Source organism: Ursus americanus, chromosome 7, assembly GCF_024610735.1.
Source record: "Ursus americanus isolate L20-20 chromosome 7, mUrsAme1.1.p, whole genome shotgun sequence".
NCBI classification, from domain to species: Eukaryota; Metazoa; Chordata; class Mammalia; order Carnivora; family Ursidae; genus Ursus; species Ursus americanus.
In genome coordinates, this window is record NC_142133.1 from 63,535,015 (window position 1) to 63,558,497 (window position 23,483).

General features: G+C 52.7%; 1 protein-coding gene across 2 annotated transcripts in view; it reads left to right on the forward strand.

Annotated features, from left to right (window-relative positions):
• ALK (ALK receptor tyrosine kinase) overlaps positions 1 to 23,483 on the forward strand; it is a 660,105-nt gene that overhangs the window by 602,935 nt on the left and 33,687 nt on the right. For both annotated transcript variants that reach the window (XM_087863752.1, XM_045809147.2), the window contains 6 exons: positions 2,230 to 2,392; positions 12,315 to 12,465; positions 18,204 to 18,335; positions 19,079 to 19,223; positions 21,809 to 21,991; positions 23,228 to 23,326. In XM_087863752.1, the coding sequence (XP_087719878.1) occupies positions 2,230 to 2,392; positions 12,315 to 12,465; positions 18,204 to 18,335; positions 19,079 to 19,223; positions 21,809 to 21,991; positions 23,228 to 23,326 (873 nt within the window). The remainder of the gene's footprint in view (positions 1 to 2,229; positions 2,393 to 12,314; positions 12,466 to 18,203; positions 18,336 to 19,078; positions 19,224 to 21,808; positions 21,992 to 23,227; positions 23,327 to 23,483) is intronic.

Sequence of the window (23,483 nt, forward strand, 5' to 3'; positions counted from 1 at the left end):
GCCCACACCTTCCACTCTCTTCCTCAGCACACTCTTGAGGAAAAAAGAAAGAAAGAAAACCCAGATATATATTCTTTCATTTCCAGGACTGAATTAACTGCATGCATTGTCATGCTGCTACCCCAGATTGAGAAGGCTGTCCCCAAACCCAGGCTGCTTGCTTTAGGCACACACTGGATCTGAGAACAGGCTTCAAAGAGCTGGAGACCATATGGAGCAAGTGGATTTTTCAACTCCCTTTCCAGGATTATCTTTTTCTCTCTGACCCCATTCCCATCCCCAGCTCCCTGGGTGCTGCTAGGGAAGGATCCGTATTCACAGAAGCTCCCCTGGCCGCACTTCCCATTGTCAAGAACAATAGCACCTGCCCTGGGGGTAGGCAGGAATCATTGACACAGCTCATATTTTTAAGCTTTGGACTTTACAAAGACCTTTCACATCCCTTGCTTCCTTTAGTCCTCATGCCAATCCAGCCCCTTTTACAGACTAAGGAGCTCTATCAAGGTCCCACAACCAACAATTGATAAAGCTGCCCCTAAACCCGTGTCCTTTTCCATTCACCACTTGGGCACAGCCCACACTTAGGATTTGGGTGCTGGAGATGCCCTCAGTATTCAAAGAGTTAGCTCTTTGAAATAACAGGTTACTCCCTTTAGAATACAAAAGAATCAGAAAATTAACAATCAACCATTCACACCAAACATGAACGGATTCATCACCTTCTTGCCCTTGAAATGACCTTCAGAAACCAAGTAGAAATCAACATCTTCATTTCAAAAAAGTGAAGGCAGCCAAGAAAAGCATTGAATACACAGTGTTGAGTAGCTGCATGCGTTGGCATCCCAACTAGAACTTCGGTCTCCTGACCTTGGGTCAGGGCAGTATCACAAAAGCCCACCACACTGGCCAAGTTTTCAGATTGTCAAAACCACCCAGTGCAATCTCAATCTGATTGCTTGTAATTAGCAACCCAAATTTAGCTTTCATTTCCACATCATTTAATTAGTTGAAAGTCTTCAGAAATTTTTCACTTTAACGTTTTAGTGAGCAAAACTATGTATATCAAATTAATTTTTCCATAATTTTCTATAGGTAGAATTTGACTTGATCATGTTAGAGGGAAATAATTTCTTCAATCTTATCATGAGATTTTTATATTTTAAGTAAAAGTAATTTATCATGATCACATTTTTAAGAAGTTGTTATAGGTTGTAAAAATGTTAGAATTCTGGCCAACATGAAATCTGACAGTTCCTCGAGACCCAGCCTGGGTCAAAGATCGGAAGTTTCAAAGGAAATGGCCCAGTGGCAGTGGAGGGATGGGGTTTGCTAAATGATCCTGAGCCACCCCTAGAAGACCACATAAGGACACTGGGTGCTCTAGGTAAGGGGCTTAAAAAAGGAGAGCATGCACCAGAGACAAATGTGACCTGTTTTCCCATTTTTTATACTTTCTGTTGCATAGAGAGCCCAAAAGCCACTTTCACCATGTTTACGAACCTGACTCAGTTGTAAAGAAGGAGGCTGAGCCCTGTTGAGGGCCTGACAGATGGACAAACCACTAGCCAAGAGTTCAAGGTTTCCTGCTCCCACCATCATTCTGGGTCCCTGGGCCAATGGGGATGGAGGGGGGTCATGGAGCTGACTCTATGTCCAGTTTACTCTTTTGAGCTTCTCCAAGCAAAGAAAATCTTATATGCATATGTCCAACCTTTGGGAGCAGGTTCAGTGCAGTCCCAGTCGCATATATTGAGCACCTATCGTTTGCCCAGCGCTGTGCCAGACTCGGTGAGAACCAAAGAGAGGGCCCAGCCACTGCCCATGCCTGTTTTACCTGAAGGGGGTCTTCGCTCCCTCCTGATGACTCTTACAGTGCCGTGTTAGCAAGACCCTCGGAGGGTCTTTTTTTTTTTTCTTTATCGTCATGTGTTGTAGGTGGTTGCACCCCTTTTGGACTCCTTCAGTAGGCTGTAAGCTTCTCAAGGCCGAATCAGGCAGCTCCATCTGGGTCTCTCCCCTCATACCTGACCCAGGGCCTGGCACAGAGTAGATCCTCAACAGACGTTTCCAGTGTGAATGGCTGATTGGTGTTTCTTGCCCTGGCCTTGGCGCCACCTTGGAACATGGATTTGGGGCCGTGGGGTGGACAGCTCAGAGGCAGCCCAGGGAAGCCTATGGAGGAGGGACGGCCAGGCCAAGTGAGTGATTGCCTTTCCTCTTGTGCTGCAGTTCACTGGCTGTTCACCACGTGCGGGGCCAGCGGGCCCCATGGCCCCACACAGGCCCAGTGTAACAACGCCTACCGGAATTCCAACCTGAGCGTGGTGGTGGGGAGCGAGGGCCCCCTGAAAGGCATCCAGACCTGGAAGGTGCCAGCCACCGACACCTACAGGTGCGTATGGGGGAGGGGAAGGACAAGGGGCGATCTACCCTTCTGAAAATGATGGGGCGCTTCCTGTAGGTGCATGCCCTCAAGGTGCCTAGGCACACCGAGGCCCAGAGGCCACAGACTGTGGCCCATAGTGAGGTATAAGGGCTGGAGATGGCGGATAATGTGATATGGCAACGAAGATGTGTCCTCTGTCCTCAAGGAGCCCACAGACTATTTGTGGAGATGATATACATGCATGAGCTAGCTTCAGAATATTCTTTATTACTAATAATTATCATTATAGTGGAATCTTTGAATATTACTTGATGCTGTTCACACGAGTTGGCGCATGTAAAATGTTTGGGAAACAAACGTACAATGTATACGAAAGATGATGTCTTACCCTTGAGCCTACCCTTGTCCCACACCCAACCCCAACCGCACAGCAGTCCACCAGAGCAAGGCCAGGCTGGAGGCAGGCCTGACGCAACGGGCCACTTGGCCAGTAAGTGAAGCTGACGGCAAGGCTCAGACCAGTGGTTCTCAACCATCAAAATGACTAGACGGCTGGCCAATGCAGATCATGGGCCACACTCTCGAAGTGTCTGATTTTGTGGGTCTGGAGAGGGGTCCAAGAATATGATTAAGAAAATTTTTATGCTGAACATTTTATATGAATGAAGCAAATATGACAAAATATTGGCATTTATTGGGTCCAGGATGGGAAGGGAGACAAGCGGTCCTCATCGTGCTGGTTGTAGTCATTCATTCATTCACTGAGAATATGAATTTCCAGCCTGTTCCCAGGTGGTGTTGATACAGCCCCCGAGAGTGACTGAATTAGGTTGAACCCTTGTGTGTAGTCTTCCCACAGCTGTGTGGACAAGGCCAGCGCTGCAGTCTTTTTGACACATGAGGAAACTGAGGCTCAGAGAGTTGGGAGCCTCCCCACAGACACACAGTCCAGATATCACCTCCAACCCCAGACTTCTGAGTCGGAGGCTCCTTCCACAGCGAACAGTGGCCTAAACAGGAAGCAGCATAATCATGACATTGTTGATGCAAATGCCCCCAGAGGCTGAACGCAGTGGGAAGTGAGCGCTCTTTCCCCTTCCTCAGCCCCCAGCCCCAGCACATCCTCAGCCCCCCCCCGGGAAGGAAAGGAGCATCTCAAGTTGCCCTGTTTTCTGTGCAGCCCCACCCCTGGGACCTCAATGTAAATGCATTTCGGGGAAAGCCCTAAGTGCTTTTTAAATGACATCCTGGGCAGAAATGCAGTAACAAGGTTTGGCTGCAATCAGATTAGCTGCTCTAGGTCCCACACATCCACAGTAAAGGGTCGAAGACACGCAGCCGCCCCTGGACCTGCCACGATGAGCAGGCCAGGTCTCCCCTTTGTGCATGGCTGAGGTTCCCTGGGTCACCCACTGTCCCAGAGAGATGGGGATGAACGTTTGCTGAGGGCTCACCAAGTATCTCCCCCTTTTAGCAGTGAGGCAGATGTCATTACTATTATTGATATTCCCTCATTTCCATAGGGGGAAACTGAAGTCAGCAGCTTAGCAATAGATCAAAGGCCACATAACCAGTAAACCCAGGGTCCTCTGGCTCAAAGTCTGCAAGTTCTTTCCACTAAAGCCCACACCTGGACTCTGAGAGGCATGTGGGGGCCGGAGGAGCAAGAAAGGGAAGTAGGCCTAGCAGTCAAGCACCACCCACCTCCAGGAAGCCTCTGGAAATGAAAGCCTGGGAGGGGAGGCCCCACCACCTGCAGGGACACTGGCCAGCCCAGCCCTGGGTGCAGATCCCTGTGTATAAGAAGCAATATAAGGAGAGAGCAGAGGAGCTGGGAGGCAGACAGAGACCTCAACAGTAAACACCCAGCAAGACCCACTACCCCATCCCCGTCCAGGGCAGCTCCCAAGTCAGACTGGCTGAAAGTCCCTTACTGCCCCTCCCACAAAGGTCCACAAATGGGAGGTGCCACGAATGGGGTTACTCTTGGGCTGCATTCCCCCGAGACAGTGTGAATCAGACCCACTTCCAAACTCGGGCAGGTCATTTAATCCCTTGGGACTCTGTTCCCCAGTCTGTAAAAGGCAGGGAGTGGGGGTTGCTAACATCTGCCCAGCAGGTGGCAAAGATGACGTGCGAGTGCCTCCCACCACGTCCACTCGCACTGAGTTTTCCCTGGCCCGCGGGCAGAGAAACCAGCGGGAGCAGTGGGAGCCTCAGGCAGCAGGAAGCGGCCGGAAGCATCTCCAGGAACAGACTGATCCCACAGAGACTACTTCCTGACTTCTCTGTTTCCAAGGACTTTTTTCTGACTTCTTCACATAGGCCCCATGTTTCCAAAGATCTCGCCTGGCAGACAGACTGTGCTTATTAAATAATAATTAATTCATTCCCCCCTTTTTATTAATCACAGCCACATCTAAGTCTAGCCAGGTTTCTGATCTGCGTGAATGGCCACGTATTGCCACACCTTCCTGATAGACCCCCAACCCAAATCGGGGAACTGTTTCTCTCTCTCTGGAATATTGAGCCGAGCTTTTGGCCCCCAGCATTGCCTGGTGAACACTCATTGGAAACGGGGACAAGGAGCCGTCTTGCTGTCGAAGCAGGACACGTCAACATGTCCAAATTGCCAAAGGGGACATTTTGATCCGTAGGACTTTTTAAAAACTGGCCTGAGATAACACCATATCAAAAAGGAAAAGAGTTAAAACTGAAAAACTTTGGGGTTTTGTTGTTGTTTTTGAAACCTTGGGGTTTTTTAACCCTTCAAAGATTATAACGGGTATTTCCGACCTTGACCCTGGAGGAGGCTCAGAGCTTGGACAGTAATGCATATTGATCATATAATTTAGTATCAAAGACACAGACCATTTAATGATTTGCTTTGTAGACCCCATCAACATGTCCCTGAGTCAAAATATCCATGTTGACAAGTCAGGTGCCCTCTTTCTGGAAAACATTTTCTGCATATTGACTAATTCTTGCTTAGTGAGTGCAGTTCATCTCGTGAGAAAGACATGGGACACATCATGTTTTCTCAAGAGGTGAGAAAAAGGTGAGAGAGGGTGGGAGCATTGCTTCTGCTGTCCCCCTGTTCCTGGAAGACCCTGAGTGCTCAGCTAGCGCTGTCTGGCTGCTGCCTGAGGCCGGGCACCATTATTTTTCCAGCTGACTCTTTACTACCGATCAGAGAGGTGAAGGAAAGAGAGGTGACACCACCTGCCTACTGTATGCCAAGGTGGGGCCATCATTGCCTGGGGCTTCCTCACGCATGCACAGAGGTAAAAGTGTGCGCTTGTCTCGTCAGTTATCCTGGGCCCATCTCCTACCCTCTAGTCCTTTGCCTACCACTACGAAGGAAGAAACCCAAAAAGAGGGAGAGGAAGAAGAGGCTAGGGGCAGGAAACAGCAGGCTTGAGGGGGAGGGGGATTCAGGGATAACACCTAAATCCCCATCGCCCCCAGACCCCTGCTTTCCTGCCTTGGGCGTCCCCTTCCCCTGGATTTGCCAGTTCCTCTGTCAAAACAGGGATGATCTCACTCCCTCCAAGTACATATGTCCTGGTGTCCAGACCCGCTCCCCTCCTGCTTCCCAAATCTCTGTGGCCCGCGTTCAGCACATATTAGAACACTGCCTGCCACTAAGTATAGAAAGGTGCACAAGGCCCACTCTCTGCCCAGGAGGAGCCCCAGCCAATGGGGGTGTTGGACCCAGAAACAAAGCATTTCGGTGTGGTGTAGAAAGTACTGTCTCAGAGGCTGGGGAAGGGCCTGAGCTCATGAACGGCTTCCACAGGGAGACAGAGCTTGAGTTCAGTCTTGAAGGTGATAGAGTTGTCCACAAAGAAGAGGGGAGGAAGGAGCCCCTGGGGCTGGAGCCTCACATCACATCCCGAATGCCGTTAGCTCCCCCTGGCGCCGGCTTGGGGGACAAGCAAGTCTGGAGGCAGGGACAGTGGAGGGAAAGGCTGATGGCGTGGAGTCCTGAAGAGCTAAGCCAGGGGCAGGGAGACGGCACAGGGAGGGGCCCAACGGGGTCAAGAAGTGTTTGGGAGGTGGAATCCGCATGACTGCAGGACTGGGGGAGGAGGCAGAAGCCAGGTGACAGCCCATGCTTGGGGGCTGAGGAGGCAGGACAGTGAGTGACAGTTGCCATCTCAAGGAGCTTGACTGAGAAGGACAGGCAAGGATTAGGGCAACAGCCAGAGTGACACTGATGAAGGGAGACTTCTGGGTCATGGCTCTGAGTGACAATGTCTAGTGTGTGCCCATGAGGGTGGTGGCCGAAGTGGGGCCCCAAAAGGGCATGGATGCTGGGGCAGGTGGGGGGCTCCTCCCCGCCATGGAGCAGAGACAGACTGCTGGGGATTTCATGTGACTCTGTGTGATGTACCCCACACAGTGCTCACTGAGTAGATGTCGGCGGCCCCTCTCACTCTTCTGCCTCCCTCTCCGGTCCATCCCTCCCTTTCTCCCCTCTGCCTGCCTTCCTGCTTCTCTAGGGCTCAGCATCCTTCCTAGCCCTCCGTCCTCCCCTGCCCCACCGCCACACGCACAGATCATTTATAAAAACATTTGTCAAGCATGGCCCACAGCTCCTGATGGCAGTTCTCTCATGGTTCACTCGTTCCTCAGACATAATGTACAAGAGGTCCTGGATCCCAGCTGGAGCCAGCAAATCCTGCCGGCTGACCTGGGCCACGGCTGTTCCTGATGGTCTCCACCACTGACACTCATTTCCTCACCTGGCTCCAAGGACCGGTGTGCACAGCTGGATGACACCGTCATTCACCCCAGTCCAGCCACAGTCCTGGATCTCCTACTGTGTGCCGGTCCCTGACTAGGCGTTCAGGACCTGCCAAGAGGACTGAGACTCTGGAGCCTCTCACCATCTTTGCAAAGACTGCAGGGCAGAAAAGTTAAATTAACAGTCCACAGCGCCAATGAAGTTCTAGACAATTGCAGAAGAGAGTCACAGGCATGATCAATTGCCAGAGTAATTGTGCCGATAGCCATCGCCACGAGGAGCACAGAGCAGGGAAAGTCAGAGGCAGGGAGATTACGCAAAGATTGATGGGCTGCAGGCAGGATGGTGTTTGGGTCCAAATTCCACCAGTGACATCATGTGACCTTGACAGTGTGCTTTCCCTTCTCTCCAGTGGCCCTCTCTGTAGAGGGAGCGGTTGTCGAGAGAGGTTACTGAGATCCCTTCCAGCACTGACATTTCCAGGCACGTAGGGCTGCGCTGGTCAGGAAGGGTGGAGGAAGAAGTGAACCATGAGCCTTGCTCACCGGAGCAATCCAGAACAGAACTGGGGCTGCGAGAAGCGGAGAAGTGCGTGCCTCCTCTACTTGCCCTTTACCGCTACCCCCAGCAGTGTCTCCTGATGGCTCAAATGAGCCATCTAGATAATGCAGCGATACATGGAAACAGAAATTTCCCAAGGACCGAGCCCTTACACCCTGAGGGCTGGGATGGGCACGGCAGATCTCCCTACCCCGATTTTGCCGCAGAGAAAACCAAGATGCAAAAGAGAGAAAGGACTCACCCAAGGTCCCCCTGGGAAGTAGAGGCACAGCCCAGAGTGGGGTGAGAGGAATGAGGTGCTTCATATATCTCCAAGTGGGGTTGGCCCCCGCCAGTGTCCCCGCAGAAAGGTGGCGCTGACAGGCCACCATGCCGCACACTAGCGCGCTCGCATCTCAGGATCTGGCAGGCAGCCACTTTGATTTGCTGCTAATTCTTTATTTTAAAAAGATTCACAACTCAATTACATCAGGTAACAATGGCTCACAGTCAATAATACAAAACGCAAACCCAATAAACATCCATTCTGACCAGGGGGCATGGATTGAGATGAGGAAAGACAAAACAAAACAAAAAAAAAAAATTACAGCATCAACTCGTCAAGAACAGTATCTTGTAATTTCCAGTAAATTGGAAGCACTGCAAGTCATTTTCCCCACGTGAGTGGCAGCTATATTAATTTGTTGTCATTCGTCAACCATCAAAAATAAATTATTTACAAGGGATGGGGAGCCGCTGCAGAGAGCCGGGCTGAGGTTATGTGTGACATGATTCCTAGGACTGGGTTGGGGGGGGGTCTTCCGAAGGGCCAAGCCTGCCTGTGCCCCCACCGGTTCCCTACAGAGGTGGCTCCTGGGTGAAACCCACAGCCTTGACCCCAGGCTCCTCTGGCCATGCCCCACTCCACCTGCTGCCCCATTCTCTAGAAATCCGGGGCTCGTTCACTCACTTGCTTCCCCCTCCCAGAAGTCACCCCCGGAAGCAGAAGGGACAGGCTCACCCACCGGGGTGCATCAGAACAGCAGCTACTATGTTGCTCACTGACTGCCCTCCAGGCACTGAATTAGGTCCCTTATAGGTATTATCTTATTTAATGATCAGAACAATTTTTCAAGGTAGATACTATCATCTCCCTTTTGTGGATAGGGAAACTAACTGGAGCTCAAAGGGGGTAAATAACCCACCCAAAGGTTACACAGCTAATGAGTAACACTGCCTGGGGCCAGGACCAGGAGAGGTAAGCAAGGTGCCCTCAGGCACAAAATTTAAGAAGGCGCCTGCTCTCCAGGTCGGCCAGGTGCGGGGTCCGCACCTGGGAGGGATGTCCCTCACCCACTCCAGGGCCTTGAACAACAGCTTGGATTCCAGGTCTGTCTGTATTCAAGCCCATGCTTGTCTCCTTGTGGCACAGCCCACTCCAGCGATGAGCATTGTAAGTAGCGACTAGAAGCTTCCAAAGGAGTGCAGCTCTATGGTGGGATGTCGGAGGGCTGACGAGGGAGGCGCTGCTTCTCCTACAATTAGTCCAGGCAGGCAGTCACCTGCTCCCCTGGTTTTAAGCCAGTCCCTAGTCCAGGGCGGAAATGTGGAGCTGAGGCCAACACAGGAAAGTAAAATCCGGCTGTTGACAGCTGGTGGCCAAGCTCTGCTCTCTACTCTATGGAGCCAACCCAGCCTAGAGTCCTACCTTGCACTTGGCATCCTCATGCAGTCTTTTCAAATCCATTACTTCTCCCCATGAGGGCAGGGGTCCTTGTCCTCATTTTCTCTCTTCTCAGGGAAGCTGAAGCTCCTAGAGGTTAACCAGTTTGCCCCAAGTCACACAGCCAGCAGAGCGCCCAGTGTGTGACTCAGAACTCGGCCCTCTTTGCATCCCACCTCATTGCCAAGAGCTAGGTCTAGACCTAGATGGGGCTGGGGGGCTGGGGTTCATATCTGGGGGGGGGGGCAGGAGAAATAGGAAAGAAGGGCTAGGGAGGAAAAAGGAGGCAGGAGCAAACAACTTCTAAAATATAATAATTTGGCTAAATTTAATCATGTGCAAGAGTTCAGAATGATTCATAATGTATGCAGATTGATGCAAATGACTATGCAAATGATGCAGGAAGGGCTGAGCAGGGTATAGCTTACCGCTCAGCCATAGCACAAGTGGGCAGGACAAGGTCTCTGTCTCGGGTAGCAGTTCTCCAAGCAAAGAACACCTTCAGGTTGAAAGAATTTTCTCTACAACCTGATGAAGCCCTGGAAACATGGAGTAGTGGGCAGAACCAAGGCAGGGGGCCCGACCACATGCTCTCTCTAGATTCTGTGCAGACCATCCCTAGAACCCCAGCTCCACCCACCCCTGCCCCAGGCTTCCCTTCCCTGAGCTAAATAATCCTGCTGCTTTCCTGTCACCTGAAAAGCCTCCCTTTTCCCTCGGACTTTTAATAGTCCTGGGCACCTTCTCCCTTTCTAATGAGTCAGGAGCAAGGATGGGCCAGTAGCGTCTCGGACCACCCTCTCCGTGCATCCGGAAAAGCCTTGCAACAGCATGTGGGAAAGAAAATGGCCATTTTGAGGGAATCGGGGCTTGGAGCGGGGTCTGCCAGTGACTGGCTGTGTAGCCTCATGTGAGTTACTGAGTCCCTCTGAGTCTCAGTGTCCTCATCTGTCCAGTGAATTACTAACAGCTACTATTTATGGCTACTGGGGGATGTCCTATGCGTTCATGCCTGCCACCTTGTAGGATGCTCAGGAACTGGCCCCTGCCCCTCTCTGCAGACCTACATCCTCTCACAGCCCCGCTCCAGCCACCTGCTGCGGCCACACCGACCAGCGGCTTTCCTGACTCTTCACTTCTGCTCACACAGGCCCGACTCCTCTCCTCCATCACTTTCTGCCTGTGTGAGAGTCCTACCCATCCATCATCTCTGCCGTGAGGCCAAGTTCAGACTTCTGTCCCCAATGTCCAGCAGCGGCATGCCTGTCACAGTCCTGTCCCAAGCCCTGAACACCTGACTGCCCTGACTTTGTGCGGAGATTTGTCACTTTCTCAGGGCTGTCACCCATGATCTCTTGTTGATTCTGAACCTCTCCGCTACCCTGTGAGTTCAGAGAAGAAGATGCGGTTCTTCTTTGACTACAGAAGAGGCTGGGATTCCAAGAGGACACCCAGTTAGGAAAGGGTCCACTCTGGTCAGAGAACCCCAGAACCTCTTTGCCTCCCTAATATATCCACCCTCAGGGTAAGACTTCTCTTTTCATAACTATAACTGCCTCTCCAGTTTCTTTGGAAGCCCCATGAAAGGCTGAAGCTCATCCCCAAGTCTCCCCTCATGCACAGAGCCTTAAACCGCGTCGGCTTTCAGTGAGCTCCAATCAGTGTCTGGTCACTGACAGGGTGACAGACATCAGAGACTCTCCGTGGCATTCCACGGAGACCTCAGTTCTTCTCCTGCCACGTTAGCAATCAGCCAGCCCTCCAGGCTTCTCTCTGCAGAGGGGCTTAGCTCTGCCTTGGGAGAGCCCCCAGGAGGCCCCTTGCACACTTGGAACGTGGGCCATTTCCGAGAATTACAGGTGGAGAAGCCCCCACATGCACACATGTACAAAACCGCCTCGCATCTCTTCCCGAATGCTTTTCGTAAAGGACCTTGGATCTGAATACACGGGGACATGAAAACCTCCCAAGGCCCTTTCCCTTGCACATGGCCTCTGGGGAGGCGTTTGTAACTGGTGTGGCGCTCTCTTCAAGACATGCTGTTTTTCTGATGAGTTTCGCCAATTGAATTCTCCTCTTCCATCTCAACAACCTAAGAGGCACAGAAATAATCCTGTGCTTCCCTCCCCCCCCACTCTGTTTTTGTTCATCACGATTGGTTGTTTTCTGCACACACATGGCTCTCGAAAGAGTTACTAGTGGGATGGGAATAAACAGTCTGCACTCAGAAACACTGCTCACCTCGGTCATTCCATGTGGGACTTCCTTGTGTCAAGACCCGGGGAGGAATCTTGAAAACTGTGTACCCAGTCAATTACTGCTACTTCCACCATTAATAATAATAATACATAATATAAGTTGTAATAATTATATAATACTATGGAATAACTTATATATCAGCCACAATTCTATGACTACGAGTCTTAATTCCTTTAATCTCACGCACACATGTGCTAGACATTAGGTTGGCTTATTGTCCCCATTTTACAGATGTGGACCAAGGAAAGTTAAGTCATTTGTCTAAAGTCACATGAGTCCTTTGATCTCAGACGGGGAGAGAAACTGTAATGGGACATTCCAGGTATTCAGGAAATCATCACCCCAACCCCCCCCCATTAAAACAGAACAGACTCTTCCTGTCTTCCTTCTCTCTTTGTCCCTCTCTTTCTCTCTTATACCCCATACTAGTTCTTTACCTTCCTGGCTCTGGGAATGAGGCAGTTCCCTATCCCTCTATAAACCAGACTGTCCTCTCCTGACTGTGGGGAGAGGAAACCTCCTTTCCGACTTCATGGGCTGATGCAAGGTGGTGGGGGGAGAACCATCAGGACCTCAATGGTGGTGTGCTGAGCCCACGGGGAGCTGCTGGGTCGGCAGGAAGGGACTCAGTCTTCATGTGCTTTGTTCCGTTGCAGCATCTCAGGCTACGGAGCTGCTGGTGGGAAAGGCGGGAAGAACACCATGATGCGGTCCCACGGCGTGTCTGTGCTGGGCATCTTCAACCTGGAGAAGGGCGACATGCTGTATATCCTAGTTGGACAACAGGGGGAAGACGCCTGCCCCAGCGTAAGTGCCCGGAGCAGGGACCTCTCCTTCACACTCACCAGGACCCAGGCGGCCCCTCGGAGGGCATCACCCTGGATACCCTCCTTCTGGGAGCTCACGTTCAAAGTTGGCAGGACTCACCCCTCACTCTGCTTACAAATACTCCTCCTTTTCCAGGCCCATTTGGGTGTATGAGAAAGCGGGTGGTATGGCTGTTGGGGTTTCACATCCCCACAGGAACCAAGGTGGAGGCATGGATTTCAAGAGTAACCCTTAAAACTAAAGATCCTCCTTGAATGGGCAAATGGTTGTTCTTCTCAGCAGACTACAAACTAAAGCCCATCTCCTAAACTTTCTTGCTGGGGCACCATAGTCTTTAGCCCTATTATCATAAACAGGACATTTTACAGAGGAGAAAATCCAGAGTACAGAAGAGTAGGGACTCTGGCTCCTGCTTGTGCCGTGCTCCGCCCTTGCTTGGGCCTTGGTTTCTATGCCCTTCCCCACTTAAAGCCATCAACTGACAAGCCAGACTGCCATCGTCTACAGCCCCAGAGGCAGCCTGTCATTCTGGTGTCTGATCCCATTGCGGTATCCACCTGTCAGACAAGGAGAGCTCCAACAGCAGGCCTTGAGAAAGCCGGTAGTGATCTGCAATCGCCAGGAGAATGGGACTTCGAAGACTAACAAAGCAGCAGCCGTGGAGACCTGGGGCATCCCAGTTGTTTGCCCCTTGTCTGTGTTGGGGGAGACAGGACCCTGGTGGTGCGGGCTGTCCTGGCAGAAATTCAGCACCGTGATGCCAGGCCCCACCGTCCCCTGAAGCCCAGCTTCCACCCAGGGCGGGGCCAAGGCACGGAGATGGGTTCTAGCGCCCAGGACCCAGGGCCCCTTCCCCAAGAGTTTATTCAAGAGTCGCCTCGGGGGACTGATGTGGGAACAAGGACGACCCAGAAAGCAGTACAATTCCACAGAATAAGCTCAGGACTCCTAAAAGCTGGGCCCCAGTCTGGGAGCAAGGAGGAAAGCACAGCACCCATCCCCCACCCCCACCAGACAGGGTTTAAACAAGGCAACAGGCAGGAGTCAGCTCCGCAGGTGCAACCTTGCACATGAGAAATGTCTGGACTCCAACTTTTATTTAGCAACTATAATCAGGACTTTCGAACCTGATATAATATATTAAGTCATTAAGTTACAGGCTGCTGTAATTTCCACAGGAATGTATTGAGTGCTAATGTAATTCTTTCATCTAAGCAGAAAGATTGCATTGACTTCTGCAAGGGACTTTTACTTGATTGGATTGTAATCAGTTATGTCTTTTCACAGGACCAAGTCCTTTTTATTTTTAATTCAATTGTAATCTACTTGTTCCTCGGGGCTGCTGCACTTTATCATTTTATTAATCAACCTACTTGCTCTCAAACTTCGGGAATGCACAGGGAGAGTTCCGAAGAAGCCCATTCTCAGCCACACCCCCTGCTGGTGGGGCCGGGCATAGCAGGGATGGGGTTGGGGAGGGGTGGGGGTCTGGGTCATGGGTCTTCCCTGTGGCTCCACACCTCCCCCATCAGGAGTCAGTGGGAGAGAGAGAAAGAAAGCTCTTTTATGGCACTACCTGCACCTCCAGTCCTCTCTCGGCAGAAAAATGGTGCCTAGAGAGGATCCCCTAGAGAATGGGGTGCACGCTATGAATTAAACTGCGGGATTTGGCAGCTTTCCTGGTTCACATCTGTGTGAAGTTGCTCTTCTTCTGTGCCTGGCCACACCTGAGCCTGGGATGGGCTCCAGCCGCTGGAAACCCTTCAGCTACTGGTTCTCCAGTTCCTCCCAAGCTTCGTCTGGTGGCATGGGTTTCTTGACTTCAGCACTATTGACATTTTGGAGCAAATGAGTCTTTGTTGTGGGCTACTGTCATGGGCACTGTAGGCTCTCTAGCAGGGTCCCTGGCCTCTATCCACCCAATGCCAGGAGCATCCCCCAGTATTAATGATCACAAATGTATCCAGACATTGCCAGATGTCCCCAGGGGAGCAAAACCACTGGCCTAGATGTTAAATTGTACAACTTCCATCACTCACAAGGCAAAATTGTGAGGGGTCAGCCCTCACCCAGACAGCCCCCAATTCATTCAAATGTATTCGGCAAATATCTATCAAGTACCTTCCATGCACCAGTCACTGTTCTAGCAACTTGAGATATATCCACAAACAAAAGAAAGATCTTTGCTCTGAAGGAGCTAATATTCCCATTGGGGGAGGAGGGGTGAACAATGACTAGTAGTATCAGTCAATAAAAACACCTGGAAGTGAATGTGTTCCAGTGAACGGAAGTAGGGTGACAAGAGTCAGGTGTGCAGGGCAGGTTGCAATGGTAGAGAGGGTGGTCGAGGGAAGCCTATTGAACAAATGACAGCTGAGCAGAGTCCTGAAAGGGATCGAACCAGGAGCATATCTGGGGATGCTAGCCAAGCAGAAGCCAGGGCGCTGAGGTGGGAGAGTGCCTGGCGTACTCTCGATCAGCTGGGGTGTGTTGGGGGAGCAAGAGGGAGAGTCGGTGAGAGATGAGGTGATCGGGCCACCATCAGGACATTTTTAAGCCATAGGAGGGTTTTGAGCCTAAAGGTGGGTTAGGGAGCTGCTGTGATTTGTACATTATAAGACTCCCTCTGGCCTCTGTACAGCAGATAGCCCACTTGGGACCAAGGGAAGAGTCAGCATGATGAATTCAGTGGTTACTGCATTCATCCGGGCAAGAGATGATGGTGGCTTGGATGAAGATGGCAACAGGGGCTGAATTCTGGGCATATTTGGAATGCAAAATCAAAAAGGATTTCCTGCCCAACTTGATGAAGAACTGAGACAAAGAAAGCATCAAGGATGACTCCAAGAACTGCACACAGGAGCCATGGGAACAAAGGAACTGCTGTCACCTGAGCTGGGAATGCTGTGGAAGGAGCAGGTTTGGGGACGAGGTTAGGAGAGGTCTGGTGGACAGCCAGGTAGAGACTTCTGGTAGCCAACGGAGATGGGCCACTGGACTTGAGGAGCAAAGTCTAAACGGAGATAGACATTTGGGAGAAGTCAGCATAAAACCGAGCTAGGATGAGATTGACTAGGGAGCAGTACTGATTAAGAGGAAGACCAAGGGCTGAGCCCCAGGGACCCCCACCATGTAGAGGTCAGGGCAAAGAAGAGCAGAGAAAGCTGAGGGGAAGGAGCCATGGATGGCAGAGGAGATTCCAGAAGGTGTGGCCTCCTGGAAGTCAGGCCAAGAAAGTCTATCATGGAGATGTGATCAAGTCTGCCAAACGCTGCTGCTACATCTGGCAAGAGGCAGACTGAGAATCCACCCTTCTTCGCCTCCCCCACCAGATTTTTTTTTTAAGATTTTATTTATTTATTTATTTATTTATTTATTTATTTATTTGAGAGACAGAGACGATACTGACAGATAGCGGAGAGAGCACAAGCCAGGAGGAGAGGGAGAAGCAGGCTCCCACTGAGCAGGGAGCCCCATGGGGCGTCTGGATCCCAGGACCCTGGGATCATGACCCAAGCCAAAGGCAGCCACTTAACCCACTGAGCCACCCAGGCACCCCTCCCCCACCCAATTTAAAGGAGAAGCCCAGGGGTGTGGGGGGGGATGGACGTGAGTCTGGGCTCTCGTTAGAAGAAAGGCCATTCCCCAGCCCAACTGATCCCTCCTTCCCACTCCTGCAATCCCAGCCATCTGCAGATTCTGTTCCCAGGAAGAGGGCATCCCCAAAGGGTGGACACCCCCCCCCCCGCCGGACAGAGAGGAGGAGGAGAGCAGGGTCTGAGGGGATGGACCTTCTTAGTACCACTGGTTCAGACTGGACAGCCCCTCGATGTGCACAGGAGGACGCAGGTCCAGGGAAGTGAGGTGCCTTGCCCAACATGGCTCAGCCAATCTCCAGCACAGTCAGTCAAGAAGCCAGATTGGACCCTGTGTTTTGTGCTCTGCTCTGCCCAGCGGACAGCCCACATTTGGGTCCCCTGCCCCCGGGGCTCAGCCCTTGGGGCATGGCCCTGGCATGTCACGCCCACCCCAGGCAGCAGTTAGCAGGGTTTCCTCCCAGCACTCCCCACCCCCCCCACCACCCCCCATCTGGACAGCACTGCGCACACATACAGGAGAAATGTCAGCTCTCTACAATAGCAATTCAGAACCTTCCACCCACACTAAATCCACTCTAAAAAATATCAAATTATTTCCATCATTAAATCCAAAATGCCATAAAACAAATTGCATCTTGGCTATTTATCTGGAAATTTCTCTAGTACTCATTGCCGGCACCCCTGAGTGCTTTAGCATAAGGAGTGGCTCAAGATGAATTGCCGTGTCCACTGTCTGGTTACACAGCAGCGTTCAATGGAAACGTGATGTTTTATTGGCCTTTTTTCTAATAAGTGAAAGAAAAGCCATTTTCCTCTGAAGTCGGGTGGATGTTTGGAGCGTTCTTCTTAGCTCCTGTGCCCAGCAGGCAGGCTGGCTCTCCCTGAAGCATTGTCCTCTTTATTCAGGGATTCCAGGATTCTGTGTCAGGGGGATTTCCTGCACGTCCCCAGGGACTCCCAGATGCCTGGGTCCACACCAGAACCGTGTGAAATAACAGCAGCTGTCTATTCAGCCCTTAACACAAGACACACGATCCTCCGTAAACACAGCCTGCGGCATCTGTACTCCCATTCCACACCTGGAGGTCAGAGAGGTTGAGCGCCTCCTCCTCAGTCACCCAGGGGTGTCTGCAGATTCCTGGGGTCACACCCAGTTCTCCGTGATGGACACAGAGAGCTCCATGGAGGGCTGCGTCAGGGGATTTCTGGAGGCAGGAAGTGGGACCTTAGATGGGAGGGAAGAGATGTCCAAACCGGAGAAATGATTTTCCCATAGATGGGCTGGGACTAAATCCGAGCCTGGCCAAGCACTGCTGTGCTCTCCTCCCATGATACTTCAAAACGCAACTTCTCAAAAAACCTTCAATGGCTCACCACTGCCTAGAGAATGAAGTCTGATTGTATTCAAGGCTTCTGGCCATTATCTGACTGTCCAGTTGAATTCCCTTACCCATCACATTTACACTCCCTCCAGCCCTGCCTCCCTACCTAAGGCCTTGGTCATCCCCTCTTCAGAGTCCAGAGGATCCTAACAGGTCCTCCTGGACTATCTATCTGTCCTAAAGTGGACTTTTCTGAACCAAAGAGACTCCTTATGCTTTCCCCCAAATCCCCCCCTCACCTCTTTCTCTCTGGGCTCATGCTACTCTCTTCCCCTGGAATGCCCTGACTTTCCCCCATTCTCTGTTTTAAAAAATCTCCCTATGCCAAGCCCAGCTCCCTATGCCAAGCCCAACACCACCTCCTACAGGCAGTCCTCCTTGATTACCAGTCAGCAACAAAGTTGCTTGTTGTCCCCCAACTTTGCATGCATTTTCTATCTAAGCTACCTTAGGGTCCTTCTCTAATACTCTCTAGTGACAGTTATCTCTGTGTGTGTAGATAGATAGCTAGATAGCTAGCTAGCGAGATAGGGACAGTTTATCTATCTATAGATACATAACATATATCTATATCTATGTATATATATCTATATATCTATAGATATATAGATATCTTCAACTTAACTGTAAGCTATTTGAGAGGTCATCAGAGCCTATCATGAAGCATAGAAGGTCTGTCTGCTGAGAAGTAGAGAACCTTGGGCACCAACCTGAGAGGTACTTTTTGTTTCTACAGACAAACCGATTAATCCAGAAAGTGTGCATTGGCGAGAACAACGTGATAGAAGAAGAGATCCGTGTGAACAGGAGTGTGCATGAGTGGGCAGGAGGGGGTGGAGGTGGAGGCGGAGCCACGTACGTGTTTAAGGTAAGGCCCGCTGCCCAGCTGCCATGGGCAGTGACTCGTGTGTGTCACGGATCTGTCCTGTCAGATCCTCATGACAGCTTTGGGAATGCAGCACCTCAGGCGTCCTTAGCCCCATCTAAAGATGAGCAAAGCAAGGCCCAGAGGGATGTAGGGTCCCTGTCTGTCCAAAAAAAAGGCAGCTTCTTCTCTTGCAGACGTATCATCTCGATGTCCCCATGCAGGCCTTGCTGTCCCTGCCGCAGAGTTCCAGAGGGTCCCACGGTGCCCTCCTCTGTCCCAAGGTGGGCTTTTCTGACATGATCAGAAGCAGGCAAAGGCTTCTTGCTAGGTCCTCCCACCAGGACAGTGATGCTGAGGGCTTCATCATGAAGTTGTGGAGGTCAGAGCCAAGACCCCAGAGAGTGGGGAGGAAAGAGGGAGCAGAGAGACGAGCTTCTGAGCACCAGCACCCAGTCCTCTGAGGCTAATGTGAGAAGCTTCAGGAAAAGATCCATCCCACCTGCTGATATTCATATATTTAGATCTAGATTCATATATTTAGATCGTCTTTGACTGAACCCCGACAGATAGAGGAGCTGGAGGAGGGGGGGGGTGAGAGCAGATAGGTTGCTGGAACATGAGGTCAGAGCCCTGAGACCACGGCCCAGCAAACACTCTGACACTTTAAACACAGCAGTGGCTCAGGGGTCCCCAGAGTGGGAGCCCCGCTCGCTTTCTCAATCTCTGATCGTCTCCCCGGGCAGATGAAGGATGGCGTGCCAGTGCCCCTGATCATTGCAGCCGGCGGTGGCGGCAGGGCCTATGGGGCCAAGACAGACACGTTCCACCCAGAGAGACTGGAGAATAACTCCTCGGTTCTGGGGCTGAACGGCAACTCTGGAGCCGCAGGTAAGGCGCCGCGAGCCTGCGCTTCCCTGGGACGGACCCCCAGGACTGCGTGAGCTCGGGCTCGGCCGGCGGGAGCCGTCACACACCTGTGTTTCCGCGGCTGGTGCTTGAGAAGCTGGGAGCTCTAGATACTGGTACCCACGTTGAGGGAGGAAGGGCGGGCCGCAGCTTGCGGACCTGGCGGCGTCTTTGCTGATGTGGGGTTTGAATTGCAAAGGTCACGGAGCACAGGAGACAGGTGGCTGCACTGGGACAGGCAGCCCAGCCTCCCTGGGTTTCCTCAAATGCAGCTGGACGTGAGCCGATGGAAGAAGTGCCGGCAGAGTCAGGCCTCCTAGTCCCTGTGTGGGTGCCTCCAGGCCCTGGGCTACCAGCTCGCACGTCTGGCCTGGCAATCCGTGCTCGCGAGTGAGAGCCAGCCACACAAAGATCAGAGACAGACACTGAAGGGGGTGTGAATTCGGATTCCTCTGAAGCCAGCCATGTCTGAAGGGAAAATGCAGTTCAGTTTTGTATTTTCTTTTCTCCACAATCAGACCAAGGATCTTTAGAAGCATTTAAGTTTCAAGGTTAATTAAACAAACACTCAACCTTCCCTTCGAGTGAGAGAAGGAAGCGTAGAAAGAGGGGTTGGGGTCTCAGTGAGGACAACCCAGCGCTATTCTTGGTGCCCCTGCAGGTTGTTTTCTTTTCCATACATTTGCTTAAAAGCTGTAAGACAGGGGCGCCTGGGTGGCACAGCGGTTAAGCGTCTGCCTTCGGCTCAGGGCGTGATCCCAGCGTTATGGGATCGAGCCCCACATCAGGCTCCTCCGCTATGAGCCTGCTTCTTCCTCTCCCACTCCCCCTGCTTGTGTTCCCTCTCTCGCTGGCTGTCTCTATCTCTGTCAAATAAATAAATACAATCTTTAAAAAAAAAAAAAAAGCTGTAAGACAGAGTAGGGGATCAGAAACCCCCTGAGCCGGGAACCCTGCAGGGCACAAGGGTAGAGTGGCGGGCACAAGGGAGGGAGGGCAGACACGGCATCAGGGCCCGGTCATTCTCATCCACGCTCATGGCCCACTTCAGGTCCCTAATGTTGCTGAGGGGCCTTCCCTTTGCCACGAGACATCAAAGGCCCTGAACGGCGCACACGCCGTCCTCCCGCTAGCAGAAGGGAGGCCAGCCGCTTGAAACTCGAGCCGGATGCCACAGGACTGCAGCGTCCCAAGCTGGTTTACCTGGCGGTCTTGATTCAGTTCTGATCGTCCCTGTTCTAGACTGAGCTTGTTCCTGACCTTGGCCTCCTGTCCTAAAACCCAGCTCCTCTCTAGCACAGTAGTGCTCTCCTTCCACAGCTCCCCCACCTCGATGTCTCCCTGCTGCCCCCTCGGGGTCCAGAAGAGCTTCTGCCACACATTCTTCCAGAAGGCCCTTCTAGGCCAGTTAACACTCGTGGTTCTGCAGACCCATGCACTGCTGTTTCTCCAGGTCCTCACCACCCAGCACCTGCTGGAACGGAAAGTACTGTGGGGTCTTTGCAGTAGGCCGCCTGTTGAAATGTCATACGAAACAATATAGGGGGAGACAAAGAGGGTCCTGGAATCTCAAGGGCCAGCAGGAGAGATTGATTGTGGTTAACCTGTGGCCTGAAGATAAAGTTGCATTCAACCTCGGCTCTGTAAATAGCATTTCCTCCGTGAGAGTTCAGAGCAGCCCCAGGCAGTGGGAAGCACAGCCCCAACAGCTGTCATCACAAGGGGACTGCCCACCTCTTCCCCCGACCCCCTCCCACCCCCAGCTTCCGTGCCCCTGAGCTTGGAGCATCTCCTTAGAAGCAGTCAAGCAAGACAAAGCTTCAGAGTGTGAAGCCCTCTGCACACCTGTGTTCCACCTCTTAACGCCCAACCATCCCTCCATGTCGTGGTTTAGGAAGCATTTGGCATGCCCATTGGCCCTTTCGGTCTGAACATCAACCCAATGAGGCAAGTCTTACTATCCCCAAGTTACAGGTGAAGAAACTGAGGCTCAGAACAGGGAAGTTATGGCCCAGGGTTTCAGAAGCAGTAAACAATAAAGCCCATCGGGTTGCCTAGCCTAGTCCAGGATTCCCACAGAGGAACCCACTGCGGTGACCCCAGCAGGATTTTGACAGTTGGTGGCCCAAAGACTGGTGGGTCCCGGTCCTTGTTGGGATGAGAAGCATTAATGAAACAAACCTGAGCTTCAGGAGTTGGGGGCATGGAGAGAAGGCAGAGGATTAGTTTCGCCGTCATGCTGCCTGTGCCCCCAAGTCCCCCATCCCTAACCAAGCATTCTCCCCAGCTTTTGCTCCAAAGGCCTGATGGGAAGCAGGGGTCTGAAGCGTGGTCCCAGCTGGATGTGCACGGCTGTGGCCGAAGCAGTTCTCACTAGGGAAGAGGGCACGCTCCTGCTTTCCCAGCTGTGGCTGCTGAAGCCCCCAGGCCCCACGGGGCGCTGGCGCTGGAGCCTGGAGCGAGCGTCCTCAGAGCACGTGGCGTCCTGCCTCCTGCCAGACCCAGCAGCGGGGAGCGGAACTAGCCAGCGCCCTCTCACCTGGGGTCTTCTCCGTCTCTTCCTGCAGGTGGCGGAGGTGGCTGGAATGATAACACTTCCTTGCTCTGGTCTGGAAAGTCTTTGCTGGAGGGTGCCACCGGAGGACATTCCTGCCCCCAGGCCATGAAGAAGTGGGGGTGGGAGACAAGAGGGGGTTTCGGAGGGGGTGGAGGGGGGTGCTCCTCAGGTGGAGGAGGCGGAGGATATATAGGTAAAGATGATTCGTGTTCAAGGTGTCACTCCCCCCCCTTAGTCCTAGGCACCCCCTGTCCTCTCCCTGGCCCTCGCCTGCCCTCCCCCAGCCACCCCAAGTGTGGACTGTGATGTCACCATGCACGTCTTCCTCTCGGCCCCGTAGGACCAGCCAGAGGCAGGGTGTTGGCTCTCGAGCCAGCATCCTGCCTCAAGGCTTCAGTAGCAACCGCTTCAAGATCTCGTGTGTTCTTGATGCCCCCCTCTCCCAAAACCAGTGATAAATGGCTTTGATGCCTAGACTATTCTCTGAGCCACCCCTAAAGTCGTGCTGGCACCAGAACCTTGGAGGTCACGCTCCCCAGGCCTGTGCCTCCCTTTGGACGGCCTGGCCTGAGTCTTTGCCAAACCAGCTCCCTAAGGGCCTGGTTTGTGGCCTCTGGCCTCACGGACTCCCTCTCCCTTCCCTGCCCCAGCCCGCCAGCTTCCAGAACTTTGCCCCTCTCCATGCCAATGGGCAGGCCCAGCCCAGCCCATCAGCCAGCGGCTGGCCACTGGCCCCAGCTCTCCTCCGAGCTTCAGAGCAGAGCACAAGAGCCTTCTGAAGTTGTGAGGCTGCGGGGCTGAGAGGCTGGGAGACAGCGGCTCCACCACCCCCACAGATTAGGACACGATGCATGCACACGCTCTGTGATGTTCTGTCTGTGTTCTGCTTTACGCTGTGTGTAAGATGCTTGTGTTAACCTGCAGCTCTTCTCCAAACTCTGAGGGGGGGTGGGAGGAGCCTGAGGGGGGAGCCCAAAGATAACCCAGCCCAGCTGAAAGGAGGGACAGGAGCCTAAAGGCACAGGGGCCCATCCCCCCATATCTTACCCTGCCCCAATGGGACTGGAGAGCAACCCCTCAGTACTACTGGCCTGGCTAGTTCTGGAAGAGGCCCCGAGGGGCTAGTCCAGCCTGAGGACACAAGACGTCTTCTGAGTCTTGTTCACATGCACTGCTTCCAAGCAGCCCCAGTGCAGTGCTGGGGACTCCCCGGCGGGAGCTGGCCCGGACCTGAAGGGAACGTAGCCCTCACACCCAGCATCTACCAAGCCACACCCCAAGTGCCGCCCCTGTGCCCCAGGCCTCCCTTCCCTCCCCACCGCCCCACCTTGAGGCCTTCACCGCCCCTGCATGCCCCGCTGATGCGCAAATGTATTGAGACTTGGGCCCCCTGCCTCTCTGCGTTAAACTCTCCTCTGGTTTGGCACAGGCGGCAACGCGGCCTCAAACAATGACCCCGAGATCGACGGGGAGGACGGGGTCTCTTTCATCAGTCCGCTGGGCATCCTGTATACCCCCGCTTTAAAAGGTATCCCCTCTGCCAGGCGGCAGAGCTGACCTGCTCAGGGCAGCTCTCCCACCCAGACAAAACCTCAGGGCCACTGACACGAGGCCAAGGTACAAAGGCATGATTATGGGTCCCTCACAGGCCCACTGCTCATCTCAGCAAGTTTTCTGGAAGTCAG